The 22,719-nt window shown below is 44.3% G+C and overlaps 1 protein-coding gene across 2 annotated transcripts in view; it reads right to left on the reverse strand.

Moving 5' to 3' along the window:
• LOC144800069 (cytochrome P450 4B1-like) overlaps positions 1-22,719 on the reverse strand; it is a 247,523-nt gene that overhangs the window by 126,763 nt on the left and 98,041 nt on the right. Inside the window, exon 3 of one of the 2 annotated variants that reach the window (XM_078671651.1) lies at positions 16,161-16,202. The exons of the other annotated variant lie outside the window; for it this stretch is intronic. Within the exon in view, the coding sequence (XP_078527777.1) occupies positions 16,161-16,202 (42 nt within the window). The remainder of the gene's footprint in view (positions 1-16,160; positions 16,203-22,719) is intronic. 2 annotated transcript variants of the gene reach the window in all.

Consider the following 22,719-nt stretch of genomic DNA (forward strand, 5'->3'; position numbering starts at 1 on the left):
CGAAAGAGGCCTGCCAAAGCAGTATTATGAATAACAGTTATCTGCTCTGCAGAATCACATTTCAGTCCGGTGAGGAAAGTAAACAGATCCCATCCACGAAAGATAGGGACTAGCCTCTCTGTCTCCATTAAAGTAAATCACAGTGCTTGCATCCATAGCCCCCACGTAATGAACTGAGACATATATGCTTTTTCTTGATTCATAGTGATGAGCAACCTTTGCTTCAGATAATACATGCCCTGACTCTAGATATCAGTTGTACTAGATGTGCTGGTCGCCTTGACACAAGAGATCTCTCTACTAGGTTGAAAGTCAGCTTCCTCCCAGTTACACGTCAATTGCACGTCATGCTCAAGTTGCACAATTAGGGCATAGTTCCAGCTAGCTATCCAAACTCCTCCTCTAAGGACCCACCCACTTATGACACCTACCTATCACCTACCTATGACTCATCAAAGTACACACCCTCATGTACGCCTACATGCTCTTATCTCTTTCTCTCTCTGCTCTGCCTCGAGCGTTCCTTCTTACGCCCTATGTACAAGATTAAATGTATAAATATGATGTTCAGTAAATAAATGTTAGAAGACCCTTCCTGATCCTCAGTGGAGATGGTACAGACTCTCCCTTAACTCGAGTTATGGAATAAAGCCCTTTTAACTTGGACACCACGGACTCTCTGCCTCTCATTTGATACATGCTAATTGTTAATGCCTAGAAATTATGCCAGGGTAATATTTTATTTACCACATTAATTTGGCGCCCGAACAGGGACAATCCCTTTCCCCACGCGCCGGAGGTGTAGGTCCAGCTTTGCCCCCTTCTACAGCCGTGACGGACTTCAAAGTGTACACGCCATCGGGATTTCCCGCTACTCCCTCAGGCCCAGGAGGAGGACTGACTGCGACCAGGCATCCATGCGAGGCGGTGAGGAACGCGGATCGTCTCAACCAGAGCCCAACCCGTGAGAGAGCAAGGTCCGAGGTCTCCAGAGGTCCACCTGTTACAAGGCGCATGCGTAGAAGTTCGAGGCCTTCAAGTTTCAAGATTCTGCTTCCCGGTGAGTACCACTATGGGGAATGCATCAAGTTTCAAGACGGGTCCACTGTAAAAGGTGGAAACGGTCAAGACGGGTCCACTGTAAAAGGTGGAAACGGTCAAGACGGGTTCACGTTATTCGTGAAAACGGTAGAGACGTGCCTCATTTACATGAGCGCGGTCAAGACGGGCCCATGGTAAAACGTGGGCACGGTAAAGACGTGTCTCATTTCTGAGACCGGTATGGTTGTACTGTATTCCAGTGCACAAAGTTTTTCAAGTACATGTTTAGTTCTCTGTATCAGTTCAGATTTTGTGTTTGTTTTAATGTTACAATGTTTCTTGTATGAATGATTGTTGATTGTTTCAGTTTATTCTCGTGTATTGTGTTTTCATTGAGGTGAAACCAACGCAATAAGTTTCAACATGCCACTGTTTTCAAAATTGCGTCAGATAGGGACCAGAAAAGGTATACTAGAAGAGTCAGTTAACATCCCGCCTAGAGACACGCCTGTATATGTATAATAAGCATGGATTAGACGCTATCTTGTTTTTAGATTTATGGGTAGACTGCACGAAGGATCTAGAGGAGAAATATGGATGGCCTGTCTCGGGAACATGGGATTCTGAATGCATTATGAGGGTGGAAGAAGCGCTATGGAAAAAGAAGTCAAGACCCTCTCAGAAAGATGCCATCGAGTTGTGGCGCAAGGAGTCACACAGGAGAATAGAGAAAGAATTGAATAAAGCAGAGAGAACTAAACTAGCAGGGGAAAAAGCCAAAGAGTGGAGTTCCTTGTAAATAGCTCCTTGTAAATATGGTTTATGAAGAGCATGTCATTATTATGACTTGTTGAGTTTCTTGTGAATATGGCTTGTGAATAGCGCAATGTGGTTATGGTTTGTGCAGAGCCTGTTATCATTACGTTAGGCAGGAGAGAGCTGGATCTCTTTCAAGTGCTTGAAGAAAACGTTTTGAAGATGTGCGTACGTGTTATGTGATAACATGGAGAGATGAGTTCATGACTTTCCCATGTACTGCAGTCATTGGGGAATGATTGTGCTTCAGCTGCCAAAGAGTTAATATCTTGTATTGAGAAGGCAGTATTTGTTTTAACATGCTGTTTAACAAGGTGTTGAGGGATTTTGGCGTTTTTTGGTGTTTGCGAGGGGCGTGTTTTTGAGCGGAAATTCGTACCCGTTCCAGTGGAGGGATTTGGTTGCTTTTTTGGAGGATTTAGGGAATAGCTTGGACTACTGTGATGCCAAATTTGAAAGGGATCTGAGCTGTGGAAGTGGTGGAAAAAGCATGTTTTGTGCGGAGGTGCGATTTGCCATGTTATCCAATGGGCGTATTTCTGAAAATTGAGAAATTATTTTGGGGGTGTTCCAGGTGCGCTAGAGGCCCGGGGGTTGGATCAGCGGTAGAGGAGGTGGATGGCCAGGTGTGCTGAATTTTGGGGATTTATGGCTTGGGTGGAAGGGTGTGTTTGGCTAAAGTGTTTTTTAGAAAGTGGAGCTTTACATTGTAGTACATTGTAACAGAATTATTTTAATTGTTAGCATGTCACTTAGTTACAAAAAAAAAAAAAAATACATGTCTTTATTAATTTACTTTTTATCACGTTTTAAATTTGCTTCAGTTAGTTAGAGAATAATGGTTCTGGCCTGGGTACAGATATGTTTTGAATTACAAAGAATGTGTTTTTCGACCTTGAAATGGCCTGGCTTCCAGGGAAAGATATTTTACAAAGGGAGGGCTTTTCCCTCTTGGAGCACAAGCCGTGCCTGTCTTGTTGTTATTGGCCATTCTCCAATTCTTTTCCGCGGACAATTATTGGCCGTCCTCCAGCTGAACCAGGCTTCCTTCGCATGCAGATAAAGAATGCTTGCAATTTGACCAAGATCTCTCTCTTCAGTAACTTGGCAGCTGTTCTTAGCTCTCAGAGTTTTGAAAGGGGGGAGGAACAGCCCTGTGGGTGACATCATGGTGAAGGGGTAGGCCGTGTAGAGAAAAAAAAAAGCTTGATGGGCCGCGGAGAAAATGTTTATGTAAAGGGAGGGCTACTCCTCCGACTGACACTAGCTTCCTTCGCATGTAGAGGGTGGAGGCTTGCATTCCAACCAAGCTCACTCTTTAAGAAACTTGGCAGACGCTTGACTCTTTCAATGAGCTCAGCGTTGGCAGCGACCCAATTTCAGAGAAGCAGAGAAGAGTGAGAGGCTTGTCTCCTATTTGTTATGTTGTGCTTTTAAATTGAAAATTAATTTTTATTTATTTATTTAATTTTATATAATTTATTTTTGCTAGATTGATGACAGAGAGCCCTAGCATTTACAGTCAAGCATTAAAAAGACAGCTGGACAGTATTTATATGTCTGCCAATACAGCCCTGATCCAGTAGGTAGACGACATCCTCATTTTTTTATTTAAATCTGAACCAGATCTGAAATAATGCGAAAATGCATCACTGACAGTTTTACATTTACAAGGTATCGCCTTCAAAGTTGCAATTCTGTGAAAAGCAAGTGGTGGACACTTGCTTTCCAAGGAGGGTAGACAGCTAACACAAGAACACACCTTGGCATTTGAGGAATTAAAAGGAGCATTATGTCAAGCGCCAGTTTTATGCTTTTCATAACTGAACGAGATGGAACAGCATTATCTGTCCTCACACAAGATCAAGCAGGAAAACACAAGCCATGTGCTTATTTTCCAGTGGCCCAGGCTCTGCCTGCGTGCCTGAAATCAGTTGCAGCAACAGCCCTAGCCATAAGACAAAGTGACTCGATAGTGCTAGGACACCCTCTGACAGTACAGGTTCCACATGCAGTGGAGGTTCTCTTAAACAGGACACCCTCTGACAGTACCAGTACCACATGCATACCACAACATTTGACTGTAGCGAGACTGACAGGATATGAACTGACATTATTTCAACCACACATAGAGATCAGACGTTGTAATATTCTGAATCCTGCAACACTTTTGCCCTCAAGTACAGTAAATGCACCACCACATGACTGTGTGGAAGTTATGAATATAGTGACGAAACCAAGACAAGACCTGACAGATATTGCACTTCCAGACCCAGACTTAACGCTCTATGTAGATGGATCATGCATGAGAATGAGTGCAGGAGAATTAGTAGCAGCCTATGCTGTGACCACTGCTACTGAAGTCATAGAGACACAGAAAATAGACACACTGTCAGCACAAGCCTGCATAAGAGCTAAGCACTTGAAAGTAAACATTTATACTGACTCACAATACGCTTTTGGCGTTGTTCATGATTTCGGGGTACTATGGAGGGAGAGAGGTTTCTTGACCTCCCATGGGACCAAGATTCAGCACGGCCAGCTTATCCAAGCCCTGTTAGAAGCAATACATTTACCTACAGCCATTTCTATCCTGAAGTGCAAAGCTCACACCAAAGTTACAGACACCATTTCCCAGGGTAATGACCTGGCAGACCGAACAGCTAAACTTACAGCCCAGACACCAACAGACACGACAAGGACAGAGGTACCATTACTGACAACATGTATGACAGTCAGGGATCCCACTCAAGATGTACTTGACATACAGACACATGCCACTGCAGATGAGATAAAGAAGTGGACTGAACAAGGAGGGGTCCAGACTGACCAAGGTTGGATGACTAAGGGAAAAAGTACATGGTTTCTGCCTGATTCTATGGTACAAGTAATAATCAACACAGCACATAGCCCCGCACACTTGGGAGAAAAAGCAATGCTAGACAGCTTACAGAACATTTGGTTTAACAAGCACATGCGTGCAGCAGCGAAGCAGAAAGTACGAACATGTATGATCTGTTGTCAGTTCAATCCAGGTAAAGGCATTCCGGTGGAACAAGGCGGATTTCATCCTCCTGACCACCCTTTTGAGGTTCTCTAGATGGATTACCGCGATCAAGGTGGAGGGACACAAGGGGTGGATCCACGCCCATCACTGGAACTTTTGTGGAACTTTGGAACTTTTATAAAAAACATTGACACTAATGGCAATACAGACTTGCGCCGCTTGCGCCTCCTGCGCCGCCTTTGCTAGAAAAGACTCCCCAGCAGGAGTATAAATCCAAATTAAGATCTAGTAAGTCAGACGTAGTTTAATTGTTTAAGTCCACTAGGTGGTGAATCGGTTAGACTAGATTTCTGACATGTATAAGATCACATACGAGAATAGCAAGAAGAGAGATAAGAAAGCAAAATACTGCAAGATATTACACAGTAGATGTATAGTTACCTTGATCATTCTTTTTATTCTGTGCGTTGTTATAATCTGTGTCAGTTTATTGCTACATGTTTTTTTCCCTATTTCCTCACATATACACTCTTCTAGTAATAGCACCGCAGAGCATACATTTAGTGACCTGCCACCTCATGAATTGTCATATCGACTTGCACTACGTAACAATACTTTTATTCGAATGTTACACCATTCTCACCAGACCAGCAATGCAACTGATTGCTGGGTATGTGGCCAACTGCCTCCTTATCAAGAAACAAAGGGAGTTCTGCCATTCTATTCTCTACCGTTTTCACACAATGGTTCATGTGGAGCATGGTTTGCTTTAATGACCTCAATTGATAGAAAGTACATAGCTTATCCAGGTGGCTGGATATATGGAAACTTGAATAAAGTAATGAATAAGGCATGTTTCCCAGACAAAGACGGGTTTCCCCAAAGGAAAGGGACTGATCTAGAAAATGAAGAGTATGAGCAAGGAAATGCATCCGTTAACTTTATAATGTTAAATGTTCAGCCCAAGCAAAATACAGGTCCACCGTTTATTTCAGTCCTGCCAGCAAAAGGTGATTTATGTGTCAGAAAGAAAGGCTCAGTGCTCATGGGACACAGCGAGTGTAACACTGTAGTAGAGTTTAATGATAAAGGTCTTTCTTCTTTCAAAACATCACGCCATACCTATTTCATTTGCGGTCAGACAGCCTATGTACATCTGCCCTTAGACTGGGGTGGGACTTGTTATATAGCATTTTTATTGCCACCCGTATTCTTGGCCCCATCCCATTATCATAGAGATTCACAACTAGAACATGTTAGACAAAAGAGGGAGACAGATTCCGCAGGGATTGATCAGACTGAAACAGCTTGGGAGCAATATACAGATTTCAACAAAGGTTTCTTTTTCTTCATAGGCCCCGTCCAAAACAGTAAACTGATACGCAAGTTAACAAGGACTCTTGAAACAGTTGTGAATATAACTGCATCTGCCCTGGCGAACTTGACCCAGGAGCAATCTGCTATTAGACTTGTCGTTCTTCAAAATCGCCTCGTTCTAGACGTCATCTTTGCGGATAGGGGCGGAGCTTGTAGAGTCATCCGATCTAGTTGTTGCATTTTCATCCCAAATAACGCGCCATCTGTGTATGCAGCGATAACAAGGCTCCACAAGATTGCTCATGACATACATCAAGACCCAGGCACATGGACTTGGTCCAGTTGGCTCTGGGGTATAATATCTGCTTGGGGATGGAAAGTGCTGACCTTCCTAGGAATGATCCTACTTATGATATTTGGTTGCTGTCTCTGTCTGCAGTGTGGCCCGGCCATTTGCGGCCTGTGTGCAACTGCCTGTGTTCCCCATCCAAGTATACAAAGGGTTAAGGACGAACAAATGATGCTGTATGATGAACTATACGGTCTCATGAATATAGATGTATCCTGAAGGGTTAAGTAGGGGACAAGGAGGGAATGAGGAAAATGAAATTTTGCCTGACCAAGATGCCCCCTACGTATACCCTATGTTACATGTGTGTGCATGTCATCCATGCATATTTCCTTGTAGTGGCCTGAATCACTAGGCCTCTGCATTCCATGTCCTGCATTAGAATGCCAGTCATCAAGATTCCCAAACATTCAGTTAGCATGAAGGCCCATGTATTTGCATTGCATTGTGCACTTTTAAATAAATATCGTATTGAACCCTTTTTGTGGTTCACCCTGAGCCACATTCTGGAATAAGGGTTTTTCATGACTCCTGACACACTGAAGGCTGCAGTTACGTATCTCTGACCTCGCATACTTCAGGCTCAGCCGAAAGAGGCCTGCCAAAGTAGTATTATGAATAACAGTTATCAGCTCTGCAGAATCACATTTCAGTCCGGTGAGGAAAGTAAACAGATCCCATCCACGAAAGATAGGGCCTAGCCTCTCTGTCTCCATTAAAGTAAATCACAGTGCTTGCATCCATAGCCCCCACATAATGAACTGAGACATATATGCTTTTTCTTGATTCATAGTGATGAGCAACCTTTGCTTCAGATAATACATTCCCTGACTCTAGATATCAGTTGTACTAGATGTGCTGGTCGCCTTGACACAAGAGATATCTCTACTAGGTTGAAAGTCAGCTTCCTCCCAGTTACACGTCAATTGCACGTCATGCTCAAGTTGCACAATTAGGGCATAGTTCCAGCTAGCTATCCAAACTCCTCCTCTAAGTACCCACCCACTTATGACACCTACCTATCACCTACCTATGACTCATCAAAGTACACACCCTCATGTACGCCTACATGCTCTTATCTCTTTCTCTCTCTGCTCTGCCTCGAGCGTTCCTTCTTACGCCCTATGTACAAGATTAAATGTATAAATATGATGTTCAGTAAATAAATGTTAGAAGACCCTTCCTGATCCTCAGTGGAGATGGAACAGACTCTCCCTTAACTCGAGTTATGGAATAAAGCCCTTTTAACTTGGACACCACGGACTCTCTGCCACTCATTTGATACATGCTAATTGTTAATGCCTAGAAATTATGCCAGGGTAATATTTTATTTACCACAAAATCAGCGTTGGATAATTCATCTGCAGTTGTCTGGGCCCTGTGGGTATCACTAACAAAGGACCCTGAAGCATGTGTGGCATCTAGATCTATCATAGGGAGGTCCAAATTGTTTTTTTTTTAATTTGAGTTGTATAAAGCGCTGGCTAGACCCGGAGGTATCAGAGTGCTTTGCATAAGGTTCCACAAAGTTACATAATTACATGAGTTACAAGTTACATCAGTTACTGGAAAAAACATTTCACGAATGTAGAAAATGAGATAAGTGGAGCTTAGAAGGAAAAGGTGTAGGGTAGAGGGGTAGGACGGAAATAGGTTGGAGAAATGAAGGAGAATCTTCCCAGAGTCGGGCTGGGTAGGTGATGGCCGAGGGGGCCATCTCCTCTATAGCCATCAGGTAGCTCCACCGGTCTCGGTCAAATAGCTAGATCTCAACGGGAAAACATTTAGAGAGTGTAGAGGACAAGATAAATGGAGCATGGAGGGGATAGGGTAAAGGGGTAGGAGGGAGAATGCGACGGAGAGACGAAGGAAAGTCTGCCCAAAGTACGGCTGGGTAGGTGACGGCCGAGGGGGAAGTCCACAGCCCATCTCCTCTTTAGCTATCAGGTAGCTCCACCAGGCATCGGTCAGAAAGCTAGGTCTCCATAGTCAGAGGTGAGTTCATAGAGTAAGTATCCTGATGGGTAGGCCGGATGGGGGGGGGGGAGGATAGGGAGTAGCCATTCCGCAGCGCCTGGTCACTCCTTTTTGTTCTTTTTTTTTTAAACACAACGCTCCCCTCTCGTCATGTGTGACATGGTGGCCATCTTAAGGTCAGGCATTGAGTGTGATCTTGTATAGCATATCTCTGCAGGCCGCGCGCTTGCTACGAATTGTGAGAGTCTCTCCTCTTGACCCCCGAAAAGACCCTGTGCCTGTTTGTCATCAAGCTGTGCCCCCTTTCCTTACAGGCTTTGTACGTGTGGGTGCCATCACGGAGTCAGGCCACTAAGAACATCCCACCTGAAGTTCCGGGCCGCACTGTCTGCATGAGTGCTTACTGGGGGGTCACCCTTCTGGGCCGTTCCCGCGCTGATCAATCCTCCTCACCTCCTCTGTCCTGAAGGTGTCGGATTTATGTGCCTCGGGTAGTCACGGAAGTGACTGGCTCCACTGCCCTGTGCGATCCCCGAATTCATGGGGTCATAAATTCCGTTGTGCTGGGGTGACCGGGAGTGCACCAATGATTTTGCTCACCCTCCCGGGGCTCCGTCTCGCGGGTGTCCCTCAGAGCCCATTCATCTCTCCCGGGAGCTCTGATGCTGTCACCATCTTATAGCCGCGGACGCCCCTCGACCTCCGAGTTCGCACCCAAATAGCAGGGATTTCAGCAGAATCACTGCAGATGCAGCCTTTCTCCTTGCTCCCGCAACGTTCCTGGACCTGGCTGTTGCATTTGCAACAGCAAGTGGCGGCTGTATGTCACTCCGAGCGTAGCGAGGCTCCGGAGCTGAAGTGGATTACAACCACTCAGCCATCTTGCCATTAGTGATAGCCGTCTTTCAGTCAACTCTATTTTTGTTGCCACCACTCCTATTGCTTTCTGTAACATCCTGTCGATAGAAGTGGTTTGAGCTTTAGGCTTTGGTTTCTGGGGTGCCATTTGTTTCTTTTCAGCGCAGATTCACTTATCCATTTTTTCAACTTTGCTTTCAACTTGCTTTGTTAACATGGATGTTGTAGGGTCACCACTTATATTCAAAGATAGCAGTAGAGCACCAACACTTGTCTAGATCATATACTGAATCACCCCAAAAGGAAGATTAAGAAAGACGGGAAAGCTCACTGGTACAGTTAGGTGTGTAGAGGGTTAGGACACTGACCTTAAACCAAACGATATCCGGAGACCAAGTTCAATTATTTCCGGTGCATGATGAACCAGAGGGGGCAGGCCAGCTCGGCCTCAATCGGCCGCGAACGGGCGCAGATGGGTCTGCCATTGACCCGGGCACTGCCCGGGCACAGCCCAGGCACGCCCGCACGCATCCCGTGCTGCGGTAGCCCTGGGCCAGGCGCCTCCTGGGGCATCCCGGATGCAGTTGTGGTGTCCCTGGCGCTGAGCTTGCTGGGAGGTGTAGACACCTACCTCCCAGCAGCGGTGGTGTTGTCAGCGGCTGCAGCGTTGGTAGAGGGGGTGAGCACACGGGCTCTGCTGGCTCCCCTGTGGCATGCGGCAATCAAAATGGGCATCCCTGCGGGAGCCCTGGGCCGTTTTTATTTTTTGATAATCATCTTTATTAGATTTTCAAAAGCACGAAAATTAATTGGCAATTATCATTGAGAGGAACATGGCGTTGTACACCGTTAACAAGACATGGGCTACCCAGCTGAGCCCGGTACTGCAGGTCCGATATTCATCTCAGATACATAAAATTAAACAGATCATCACAGTGGCAGCAGATTAAACCATTTACCCCACACTTCACCAAATAAGTCCGGACAACACCGGGCCTCGAAGAGAGACTCCTCCTGCATCTCACACCAATCCACTCCCCTCATCCATTTCTGCCCGTCGGCGCCTTAGCCTGGGACCAAAGCGCCGATATATCCCTTTTTGCAACTGCCACGGCCATCCCCATAAAGCGCTTATCTGCCCTGGAGCCATCCAGGCCGTCGAACACGGGTCATGGGGAACCTCCCATCCCAGGGCCTGCGTGAGTTAAAGTTCAACCCCTCTCCAGAACGGCCCTAAAGCCGGACATTGCCATACCATGAGATAGAGGTCAGCTGGAGCAGCGTCACAGCACGTACATGCTGGGGAAGGTCTCATACGGGCCTGGAATAGGCACGACGGAGTGAGGTAGACTACATGAAGGTAATGAGTTGGACCAGGCGCAACTTGGAGGATGTGGTCAGGGTTTTGGGTGCCATAAGGGCATCTCGTCAGTCCGCCTCCTCTAGGGGGCCCAACCATCCCTCTCATCGAGCCCTGAGCCGGTCCAGGGATGCAGGTCCATTATTCACCAGTGACCGGTATATGCGGGACACTCCCCCTCTCCCAGGTTCCCCATCATTACCTGAACCTCCAGCGGGCTGAACTCTGGAAAAGAGGCAGGGGATGGAATGTGTGCATGGAGGGCATGTCTGAGTTGTAAATATTTATAGAATTAGGAATGGTGAAGGCAGGGCCGGACTGGGAACCAAAACCGGCCCTGGAAAATTGCTTGGCCGGCCCCCGCCCCCACCTCCGGGGGTGGGGGTGCCGCCGAGCTCTTTGCCAAGGCCGGTTTTCGGCCGATTTAGTTACAGGGCCGATTTTGCAGCTATGCTGCAAAAACGGCCCTGTAACAAAATCGGCCCCCAGGGGCCCAAAACCGGCCCCCACCCGTGCGGCGCACCGGGGGATTGCCCGTTGCCCGCTATGGCCAGTCCGGGCCTGGGTGAAGGGCGTGTCGCTGTTGCAGGTCGGCAAAGGATCGAATGTGGTCTCCCACCCATACATCTCCAAGCAACGAGATTCCAATGAGGTCCCAGCGGCGGAACCGCTGCAGGGATGAGACCTCGTGTAGCCAGTCCCCGTTCCAGAGTGGTGTTTGTCGAGTGAGCTTACGGTTGCACCGCACATGGCGTAGAGCTGTGCACCAAGCCATGAGTACCGTCCTCGTGACAGGGGGCAGAGCCTGAGGCACCGGGCTACTGTATAAGAAGGACTGGTTCTGCGCGAAGTCCGTTGTGATGGCCCTGGGCCAGTTTTAAGAGCCTCTGGCTAGTCCCGGATGCAGATGCGGTGTCCCTGGTGCTGAGCTTACTAGTAGGTGTAGTCAACTACCTCCCAGCAGCGATGGTGTTGTTATCGGCTGCGGCGTTGGTAGAGGGGGTGAGCACACAGGCTCTGCTGGCTCGTCTATGGCGTATGGCAATCAAAACGGGCGTGCTTTAAAAGGCAAAGCTATTGCACACAAAATTAAAAATGCTGAATTTCTGTAAGAGATGCCAGATTTGCCAGGGAACGTCATGCCAAAACTGTTATTTTATTATGGAATATGTTACCTCAGATGTATGATTAAAAACACGAAAAAATGTCAATTAAAAAAATAAAAAAGATTTAAACAAAAAAAATGGAATTTGTTACCTCAGTTATAATTCCAGAGGGCTATAAGTAGCACATGCTACTATTCCTTTGACGAAAGTGAGGTAGCTCAGTTTATCGACAGTGGATTCATGAAGGTCTGCATTACAAGCCATGTCTCATTCATACGTCAAATCTCTTGGTTACAATTAGATCTCAACAGTGGCGGCATTAATACTATGATTAATAATAGAGCTTTTGGCTTAGAAACATAGGGCTGATAATTAGTCAAAATAACTTTATTCAGAGTCTTTTTATAGATCCATAAAAGTACATAAAAAAGCATTATAAAATCGAATAATAAACATAATTTCATACATTCTGTGTTAAAAACTCATTAAATAAAATAATTGATAAAATCTCGTTGTTGAAAGAAACCTACTAGTATCTTGATGTTAAAAAAGCTTATCGTTCTTAAAACCATCTTTCTATCATCTTCATAAACCAGTTTATCCTTATATACAAGGGATTGCCTTCTTTTTACAGCTCAGATTATGCACCCTGCAACCACAAGGCACACTATTTTAATTTCTAGAATACATGAAGAGATCACTGCATTCTTATAAAAAACAAGTTTCTTAGTTAAAAAGATTGGGCTTAAAAATGTCCTTCTAATTAAAAAAGCATAATGTGGATCGTAAACTGGGTAGTTTTACCATTCAATGAGCATCTATGAATTGTTTTCTTCCATTTTTCATGTTTTTGGAATACCACCAGTTCATGAATTGTGCAAAGCCATAGCCTAGTTCAATAAAATCTAGTTAGCACATTAGTAACTTTGACTAGGTATTCAGCTAACCCTGAGACAGTTATACCTGACACATTTCTTGACACACAGTGACAGGGCTAACACTCAACGATTTTATGATTTCAGAAAGTGATGGTACAGGACGCCTCTTTTTCATGCTCTTGTACTCCTTTGTAAATCAGGCCATAACGTCCAGCTCCCTATTGGTAAATGTGCTAAGAAGGCACAATCCTTTCTGCTTATACTATGGTATTTTACTCCCCTTTTAGATGTTTTGGGGCTAAGTGGCGACAACATATAAAACTACATGAAAGAGTACCCGTGTGGTGCTACTTCCCAAACTTATAAAGGCCTCTAAGAATTGCCTTAACTGATTCCAAGGAGGGTGGATTGCATGGCCACGGTCTCCACCTCTACCATGATTATGGAGTGATATCCCTCATAAAGAGCCCGCGAGGAGGCTGCGTAGTCTTGAAATGGAAGTAGACATTTGCTACAGCTTTAACTATCCTCCTTTTTGTATTCTCTTGAAATGTGTTTATATGTGAACATCACTGTATTCACTCTTTGTTCTCTTTGTGCTTCAATAGTAGGTCATGTCATCAGACATCTCAATGGCACTCATTTCATCAAATTCTGAAGGTTGAAACACTGACTTCGCCATGGCAGGATTCAAGCCTAATATTTACCAGTTACACACAAATCAAAGGAGCATGCCCTCTACCCATTGGACCCACTTACCAATTTTTCTTTGAGCCATGCTTTTAATATATATATATATATATATATATATATATATATATATATATATATATATATATATATATATATATATATATATATATATATATATATATATATATATATATATATATATATATATATATATATACCAATATCAGTTTTTATTTTGACACCTGGCTTTGGTGCTTAGCAACTGTTCTGCACTCTGTGGATTAAGACTGTTCCTAAAAGTTGATCACTATTTTGCATTTGTCAGCCACCATGTCAGTTTGTACCTGGATACTGTGTGACCTTTTCATGGCACTGGTCTGCATGCACCATGCAAACGTCAAACCTTTAGGCTTTATCAGGGCTTGTATATGTGACATTTGCACTAAACAGTGGAAATTAAAGATACTGTTGTAGTGACCGACATTAAAACTTAGATATGAAGGCCTTTAAGTCTGTTCTGCTTTGGAAGGCATAACATTTCAATAGGGCTCATCCATATTTGCTTTTTTTTCTAGTATCAATGTGCTAGCACCTAGATAAAATAAGTCGCTGGCTGAATAGCAGCAGTGTGCTACAGCATGGTACCACCGGGAAATCTTACTGTGCACAGCCAAAGGTTTGCTAGCCATCAGATTGTGCTCCCTGATTTAGGCCCAGATTAATCCATGTTACTTTCCTCTCCTGGAATTGCCATTATGTGTGTCCAGGTAATTCCAGGAATCAGAAATGATGTTGATTATCATTTATTGGGGTAAAACATTCAGCAATCCCATTTATCATGCATATTCCCATGCGTTTTTCGCTGGTATTTCACCCAGAGACTTTTTTTTTCTGTTTGGGGCAGGTGAAATCCCCGGGTGAAACACACAGAGCGCCAGGATTCCTGCTAAAGGTTCGACTCTGATGAGGCAGCTAACTCTAATTAGTGGCCCATTGGGATCTATGGACCACTCAAAACGAGGGTCTTGGTGCAGTATTGCTGAATCAAAAATGGTGAATTAATGCTGGTCACTCCTGGCACGCTAGGTAGCCATTCGTATTCCTCATAGTAATGAGCCCAGGCAGGAGGCATCACTTTTATTTCAGTCCTTGGTTTTTGCACCAATATCACCATACATTATTAGATTTGCTTCACTTTTCCCTTTAGTGTGTAGTTAGTGACTGGGGCATGTAGATAGGAGGTGAAACCTGTCAATGGGTGCTGGGCCACAGGAGGATCAACTGTCCACACACATTTGAAACCCTGCCGGTGTAAATCTTTCTCTCTGTGTCAACCTTATGATGTCACTTGCAAAAAAAACAATTGTTGGACAACATCCTGCACAATGTGAAACATTCACCCCAGTACATAGATCTGGGCCTAAATTCATAATTTTTGTTGCTCCCCATGACATTCCAGTTCAGACCCAGCCATATGCAAATCAGTCTTGACTTTGTTCCCCATGGGAAATATCCAGCCCGAAGTGCCAGGCCATGTTCTCCCTGGGCTGGAAACAAGCATCCTAGGAATGATGGATTTAACCCGGATCTCTAGACTGGGGGTGAATGTATGATTCATTCAGCATTCCGTCTATCATTTGTTTGCGTAACCATATGTAGTCCCAGCATATGGCACTCGAAGTCTTGACACATGCATCTTTCAAAATATTGGCACAATGAATTTAAAATAGGGTCCACTGAGCATGTGAAGGAAAAGCAGTAGATTAGACAAGCCTTTAGAACAGCAAAGTCACGTCCCTGCATCTTCCCTCTTTACAACAAAAGAAACTTAATAAAACATGAAAAAACAAAAGTGAGGGAGGAGTGTAACAAACATGGCAAATAATGAATGATCAGAAGAAAGGAAACAAGAATGCAGGTTTCAAGCAAGCCGGGCCGAAGACGGCTGTAATGCCAGAAACCGGTCCCCGGAAGCTTGTTTCCTTTCCAGTAAAGAATTGGCTTGGTAGTTTGGTCTGCCCTGTTCCCATGATGCACTGGGCCAGGGACAGACTAATTTGCATATAGCCAGGTTCTGAACTGGGATGGTGCAGTGAGCTAAAAAACGGTGATGGATCAAGCCCTGATCTGTTGACTGGGTAGGAGTGTTCTGATTAACTCAGATACTCTGTCCATCACCACCCCCTTTTGAAATTATTTTGGCCACCATAAGTGTGGAAGGGTATGCTCAGATGTGAGTCCCTTGCTCACTGCACCATCAGGTTTCAAGCAAGCCGGGCCGAAGACGGCTGTAATGCCAGAAACCGGTCCCCGGAAGCTTGTTTCCTTTCCAGTAAAGAATTGGTTTGGTAGTTTGGTCTGCCCTGTTCCCATGATGCACTGGGCCAGGGACAGACTAATTTGCATATAGCCAGGTTCTGAACTGGGATGGTGCAGTGAGCTAAAAAACGGTGATGGATCAAGCCCTGATCTGTTGACTGGGTAGGAGTGTTCTGATTAACTCAGATACTCTGTCCATCACCACCCCCTTTTGAAATTCTTTCAAAATATTGGCACAATGAATTTAAAATAGGGTCCACTGAGCATGTGAAGGAAAAACAGTAGATTAGACAAGCCTTTAGAACAGCAAAGTCACGTCCCTGCATATATTATTCACTGCTTCATTAAGTTGTAGAAAAATATCAATTATTAACAAATTACAGTATCTGCAATAATCATTTAAAGAAATATTTCATCTCTGTGTCAGTGATGTACATACCTATCCACGGGGTTAAGAAATTGTAGGTCCAGGGTTTTGGATCTGAAAATTTGAAAATTGCAAGAGAACAGTCAGTCTCCAAGTTACACAAATCACTCACATTCAGTGCAATCCTTGGAGGGATTTGAAGCACATTTCTCCCGGTGTGCTAGTCACACCTTGTGTTGCAAAACTCTTATTTTGTCTCTATAGAGAATCTATGAGGGGAACCGTGTGGTGTTTTCCACATAAGATTAAATAGACGTACACCAGGTAAGGCTCAAGTCTGATTTATTCACCTCATCCATCAACAGCTGACCAGTAACTGACAACAGTAGAACCCCCTTACATCGTGAGATTCCACCTGGAATACATGTGAGGATTCCACATAGAACCAGGAGTGATGTCACACATCTTCCCTCTTTACAACAAAAGAAACTTAATAAAACATGAAAAAACAAAAGTGAGGGAGGAGTGTAACAAACATGGCAAATAATGAATGATCAGAAGAAAGGAAACAAGAATGCATGAAAGAGAGTTCAACAAACATAGTCTTTCATATATACAAAGGTTGCCTATGCACTCTCTGACTCCTCTCTTTAACATTTACAGGCAAGGAATGAGACCTTGTCGGAGAAGAATCGACATCACTTGTTGAGGAATAAACGCTAGAGCGACTTGTCTCCCTGAAAGCAGGATTTGGATTCGTTTTCACCATTACAACTCTGCTCTTATTCCAAAGCCTACCATCTTCAGTCTTTAACGCATTCTGAAAACTTTTAGCAACATTTCTTACCCTGGTAAACTTTGACCAAGGTTGACATCCAGCAGGTGCCTTAATTTTTCCATTGTCACCCACATTCACATCATCGGTTTGAATGCACTTCTTTTCATCAAAGTACAGTTTCTTTACCCACTGTTTATCAAGCTCTCTGCGCATCTAATCACCTAACTCGTGTTTTTAAACCCTTTATTCATATCAATCCAACTTGGACACAACTTAGAGTTAGAGGCCCTTCCCTTGAACAACTCAAAGAGAGTTCTACCCATGGACGAGTGAGGTGACATGCGATAGGTAGTGATCCTGTCTTGCAGGACAATTTTCCAGTTTAAATTACTCGTCCTGGCTAATTGGATGCTTTCTTTGAGAGTTTTATTCACCCCTCAACAGCTCCATTTGTTTCTAGATGGTAAACTGAACTTCTCTTATGAAGTATCCCACAATCCTTCAAAAAGGTCTGCATTTCCGAAGAAAAGAATTGTGGGCCATTATCAGAAAGAATACTATTAGGATAACTTTTCCTCTTGTATATTCCTTCTAAGAATTTTTTTACACTTGCAGAGGAAATATCCCTGACTGAGCTCACTTCAATCCATCTTGAATAAAGATCCAAGACAACAATCAAATAAGGGGTATCACTCACACCATTCAAGGGTCAAACAATATCAATAGCAATTTCAGCCCATGGATGTTTTGTAAACTTCCTGCAGACCATAGATATCTGCCTTGTTTTCAAAATGTTGTCACTTGTACAACCCTCCAGGCAATCAAGGATGAACCACCACTTCTCATATGAAGAAGGAGGAGGAAGACAGCTAAGGCTTGATGTTAAGGTAAAACCACGCTCGTCGCCAGATAAACGTGGTGTTCTCCGCATAAGATTAAATAGACATGCACCAGGTAAGGCTCAGGTCCGAATTATTCATCTCATCCATCAACAGCTGACCAGTAACTGACAACAGTAGAACCCCCTTACATCGTGAGATTCCACATGGAATACAAGGGAGGATTCCACATAGAACCAGGAGTAATGTCCCAAAACTCAGCTAAGTTTTGGCGTAACAAGTTTCATGAATATCTTCCACAGGAAAAAAGTTAAAGCAACACCCATATGAAAACGTTCTGAAAGATAAAACAAAAACCGATGTACTGATGTACATCACACTTATTTCGAAAGTTTGTTTTTTCTGATTTGGTGTAAATCTGTCCAGAACTAATTTTGATACTTAAGTTTAAAAAAAGGTGCAGAACAGGATTTAAAAGGTTAATACTCTAAATGTAATTTTGATTTTTTTAACACAATTGGCTGGAAGCACTCAATCAGGGATTAAAAAGAGTGCTCCAGTGGATGCAGTAGTAGGGTAAGGTGTTGGGTGTCTAATGCAGACCCAGGATTACGCTGACACCCCACACACCCATACTAGCTGCCAGGCCACAACCAGGAATTTGGGGCAGCACTTCAATGTCAGCACACCCCATTCATCCATACCAGTGCTCAGATCCACCGTATCGGTTTGGTGGAGAGCACCTGTGGCAGCAAACTTAGAGTGTGGTATAGGGTATCTGCCGCAGTTCCAGGTTTACGGAAGTACCCCAAACACCCATACTAGCATTCAGGGCTAAAATCAGGGATGGGGGGAGTGCTCAAACGGCTGCAATAGAAGAGTACAGAGGGCATGCGCAATGGTGGTCCAGGTTTACGCACACATCCCCGGGCCGCGATTAGGAATTTGGGGGAGTGCTCAAATGGCAGCACAAGTACAGTGAGATTGAAGATGCTTGACGCAAGTCAAGGTTTATGCACACACCTCTTTCACCCATACTGAACTCACAGCCACATTCAGGCTTGAGGCGAGTACTCCAAAGTCAACAAAAGTATAGTGTGGTGGAGGGTATCTGAGGCAGGTCCAGGTTTATGAACACACCCCAGTCACCCATACCGGTACCCTGGGCCAGAATCATGGATTTTTTGGAGCCCTCTATTGGCAGCAAACATAGAGTGGCAGAGGGTGTCTAATTCAGGTCATGACTTCCACCCCCCCTACTCACCCATACCAGTACCCCCACCAATAATAAGATATTTGCGTGAGTGCTCCAAAGGCAGCAAATCTAGAGTGTGCTGGAGGGTATCTGATGCAGAACCAGGTTTACCCACACTCACCCACACCTGCACTCAGGGGCACGCACACCTGTAAAACGTTCTTATCAAAACTAATGAAATATTCCATTAATGAATGGTGTTTATTTAATTCCTTCATCCTCCACTATAGTTGTTTTATCTGTTGGTTTTCAGTTTTGTCACAAAATTACTGTAGTACAGTGTCTATATGTATTCCATGATTCTATGTGTGGGGTTTATCTGTTTCGATGCTAAACTTTGGTGAAGTCATTTGAGAATTAAATCTCCCCGATGTGGAAAATCTATTGCATGCCTTGTGATACATTTATTCTCCTAGATCCATGGACTTTTGGACAAATGTAACCCTTTTATTTAGATTATCCCAGTCCCATTGCTCCTTTTTGGTCGACCACTTTTTTGTTTATCCTGATGTATGTTATGGCTTAAGTAGTCATATCACTTATGGAGGCATAAGTGATGGAATTAATGTTGTCACTTTTGATATCTTCAATGCTGTTGTATGTGATGACATTCTCAATGAAGAGGAGAGGTGACGGTTATTATATGTTCCTCAAACTAAAAATAGCCAATTTCATTAGTTTAACAAATTTGAGCCAGAACTATTACTCAAGTTCTAATTGTGTTTTTTAAGTAAAAATATATATCCTCAATGGTGGAAAGATAATTTCAGCTCTTCACTGAGAGAGTTGCTGCCAGTTGAGGCTGACAGCACACATATTTCCAACAAAAAAACTTCTTAAAAAAAAAAGTACCAGTACTCCATCAAATGGGCCTTTCAAAATTAATTGGGTTATGTCAGAAGTTGGGTTGTTTTTGAGAGGGGTGAAACTTCATACAAGCAACAGCCACAATTCCTGTCAGCGTGAATCACAAAAAGTCACTTAATTAACCTGAGCTTAAATCCTCTGGTAGCTTAACTTATAGTAGCCAATGTGTAAAGTATTTATGCAGCACTTACACAGCAACAAAGCAAAAAAACAACACAAGAAAAATCCCACACCAATTTAGAAAAATAAAGTATAATGTAATAAATGATTTGAGACCAAAACGACAAAAATGCAATCTAATGCCCCAAATGATTAGGAAAAGAAAATGCCAACTTTCAAAGTGTGGCATTTTTAGAATTGTGACTTAAAATCAGATTTTTCCTTGCAAGTACAATTCTTTAGAGACCAAACTCGACATTCCTACTTAATACCAATCAAAACTTATCACTTATTAAATGTAATAAAGTAGTCCAATGTAATCATATGGGAGAGGTAGGTCTTGCAGCATTAAACAACACATTTAATTTCTTTTCACTAACAGGACATGCAAAACTTAAAAGAACATGTCCAACTTTTTAAATTCTCTGCACCCTGCCCCATGGGCTGTTCAGTGCCTAACCTAGAGGTGACTTATGTGTATTAAAAAGGAAGGTTTAACCTTGGCATTTTGCTGGGTCATAATGGCAGTTTAAAACTGCATAAAGGTTGCAATGACAGACCTGAGATATGTTTTAAAAGGCTACTTAAATCGGTGGGAAAATATGTGCTGCCATTTTACAAAATAGGGAGGGGGCGCATGACCCCCCTCCCTCTAAAATAAGTGTACAGGGGGAGGGGATCTGTGTAGCCCTGCAAACCCAGTTATAGAGGGCCGTGTGGCCCCCCTTCCTGAGTCTCAAAAGACCCCAGTGAGCCAAACTCCCTCCATGAGCCATTAATCGACTAAGGACCCCATCCCCCGGGCCGACTCACAACCTATGCCTTAGGATGCCCACCCTAGCCTGACCGCAGCTAAGAGGGCAGGGAAACTTGTGTTTGCTCCCGATTGGCAGGACCATTTCCAAGTCTCCAGTCAAGCAGGAGCAAACACAAAGGCTGCTCCCAGAGAGCAGGGGCTTTGAAAATGCTCCTGCATGCTAGACTTCTGATCTGTTTTCCTGCCCACACTGAAGCAGGCAGGGAAACAAATCAAAATATTGCTTCTGCCCCGAGGGAGCAGCATTAGTAGTTGCTCCCTCCAGGTGGGTGCAATGCCGGCTCTTGCTGGTTGCAGGGAGTTGGCTGGGGCGGCGAAGTCCCCCCCGTTACCCCCCAACAAGTATATGGTGCATGACCTAAGTGGGCACCAGGGCACCCTCCTTTAAAAACTATCGGCCTCTGGATGGGGTGCCCGGGCCGATAGCAGCTCGGAAAGGGGGACTGCATGACCCGCATCCCCTTCAGTTTTAGAAATGGCCATGGGGCATGGGGTCCCCAGGGCCTTACAAGGCTCTGGGTCCACACTCCCCCCTTAATTTGTAACAATGACTCCAGGGAATGGGGCACCCAGGGACTTACAAGGCTCAGGGAGGGCGCCTGTGGCCCCCCTCCCCTTTATGTAAACGTGTTACCCTGGGGGATGGGGTCTCAGGGCCGAACAAGGATCCATAGGGGTGCTGAACTATTTTTAGTAATGATCTGGGGTCCCTAGTGCCTAAGGTTATGGGAATGCCGCTGCACGATTCCCCTCCTCTTTATTGAAATATTGGCCTTGGAGGATGCGGTCCCCAGGGCCTAAGAAGGCCCAGGGAGGGGGACGACACCACTCCCCTCCCCTTAAAAAAAACCACCTGGGGGATGTTGTCCCCAGGGCCAGGCCCTGTGGTCTGACCTGTCTGCTGCACACAGCCAATAACTGTGTGTAGTGTGTGGGTTGGCTTCCTTTTGGGGGAGTTGGCTACAGGGCCTGGTTACAGGCATGGAGTTGGCTGCATGATGAGGTTGGACACAGGCACTGTGGCCAACCCCCTGTTGTGCACGACAGAAGCCCCTGCGCAGTGTGGGGTTGGCTGCCATTGCAGGGTTGATCAAAGCTCCTAGCAGCAGGCCAGGCCTTGTGGCCGACCCCCACAGCACACGGCCAGAGACCGTGCACAGCATGAGTTGGGGTGCATGTGGGGACTAGACTGCACGGTCTGGCTGCAGACCAGGCTCTGTAGTCAACTCCCCGCCGCACATTGGTAATTAAATGTTACTTTCCATTAAAAAAAAACTTAAACACTCACTGAGAAAAACAAAGGCTAAAGTAACATTGTAGTTAGGTGTGATAATTAAAGAAGCCCCTTAGAAATTCACTGAAAAAAACAAAGGTTAAATAAGGTTAAAGGTAGGTGAATTTGTCAGTGACAACATTCATGTTTTGAACTAAATAAAAACACAGAAATTGTTCCCCCGCTATGCACTGTATGACCTCACTCATCAGGTTGTATGACAACACTGATGACATCATCCAATAAGTGTGTTTGTTGTTTGTTTTTAAAGTTTACGTAGAGGTGGGTAACTACCATATTATATTCTACCCAATTTTGTACGGCCTATGTCCAGCTAATTGGTGTAAGTGTTTACGAAACGCATGTGCTCTTAATGAACCATAGGTGTGTAGAGGTATTGAACATGTTATAAATCTTTATACTGAATAGTAACTCTGTGTGCAAGTGACAGTTGACTTGTGTTCATTATGTTCCACAAAGGTTTTTTGGTACTACAGAAGCAGTTTCCAGCAGGGCAAACATTCTACATAATACATACTAAATATTTGAAGCAGCCTTGAGTTGTTAGACAGAATTCTCTTACCATGACAATTTCTTCTTAGTATAGACGACTGTGGGGGGGCGTGGCTACGCAGCATTGGAG

The sequence above is a fragment of the Lissotriton helveticus genome, chromosome 1_2, assembly GCF_964261635.1.
Source record: "Lissotriton helveticus chromosome 1_2, aLisHel1.1, whole genome shotgun sequence".
NCBI lineage: Eukaryota > Metazoa > Chordata > Amphibia > Caudata > Salamandridae > Lissotriton > Lissotriton helveticus.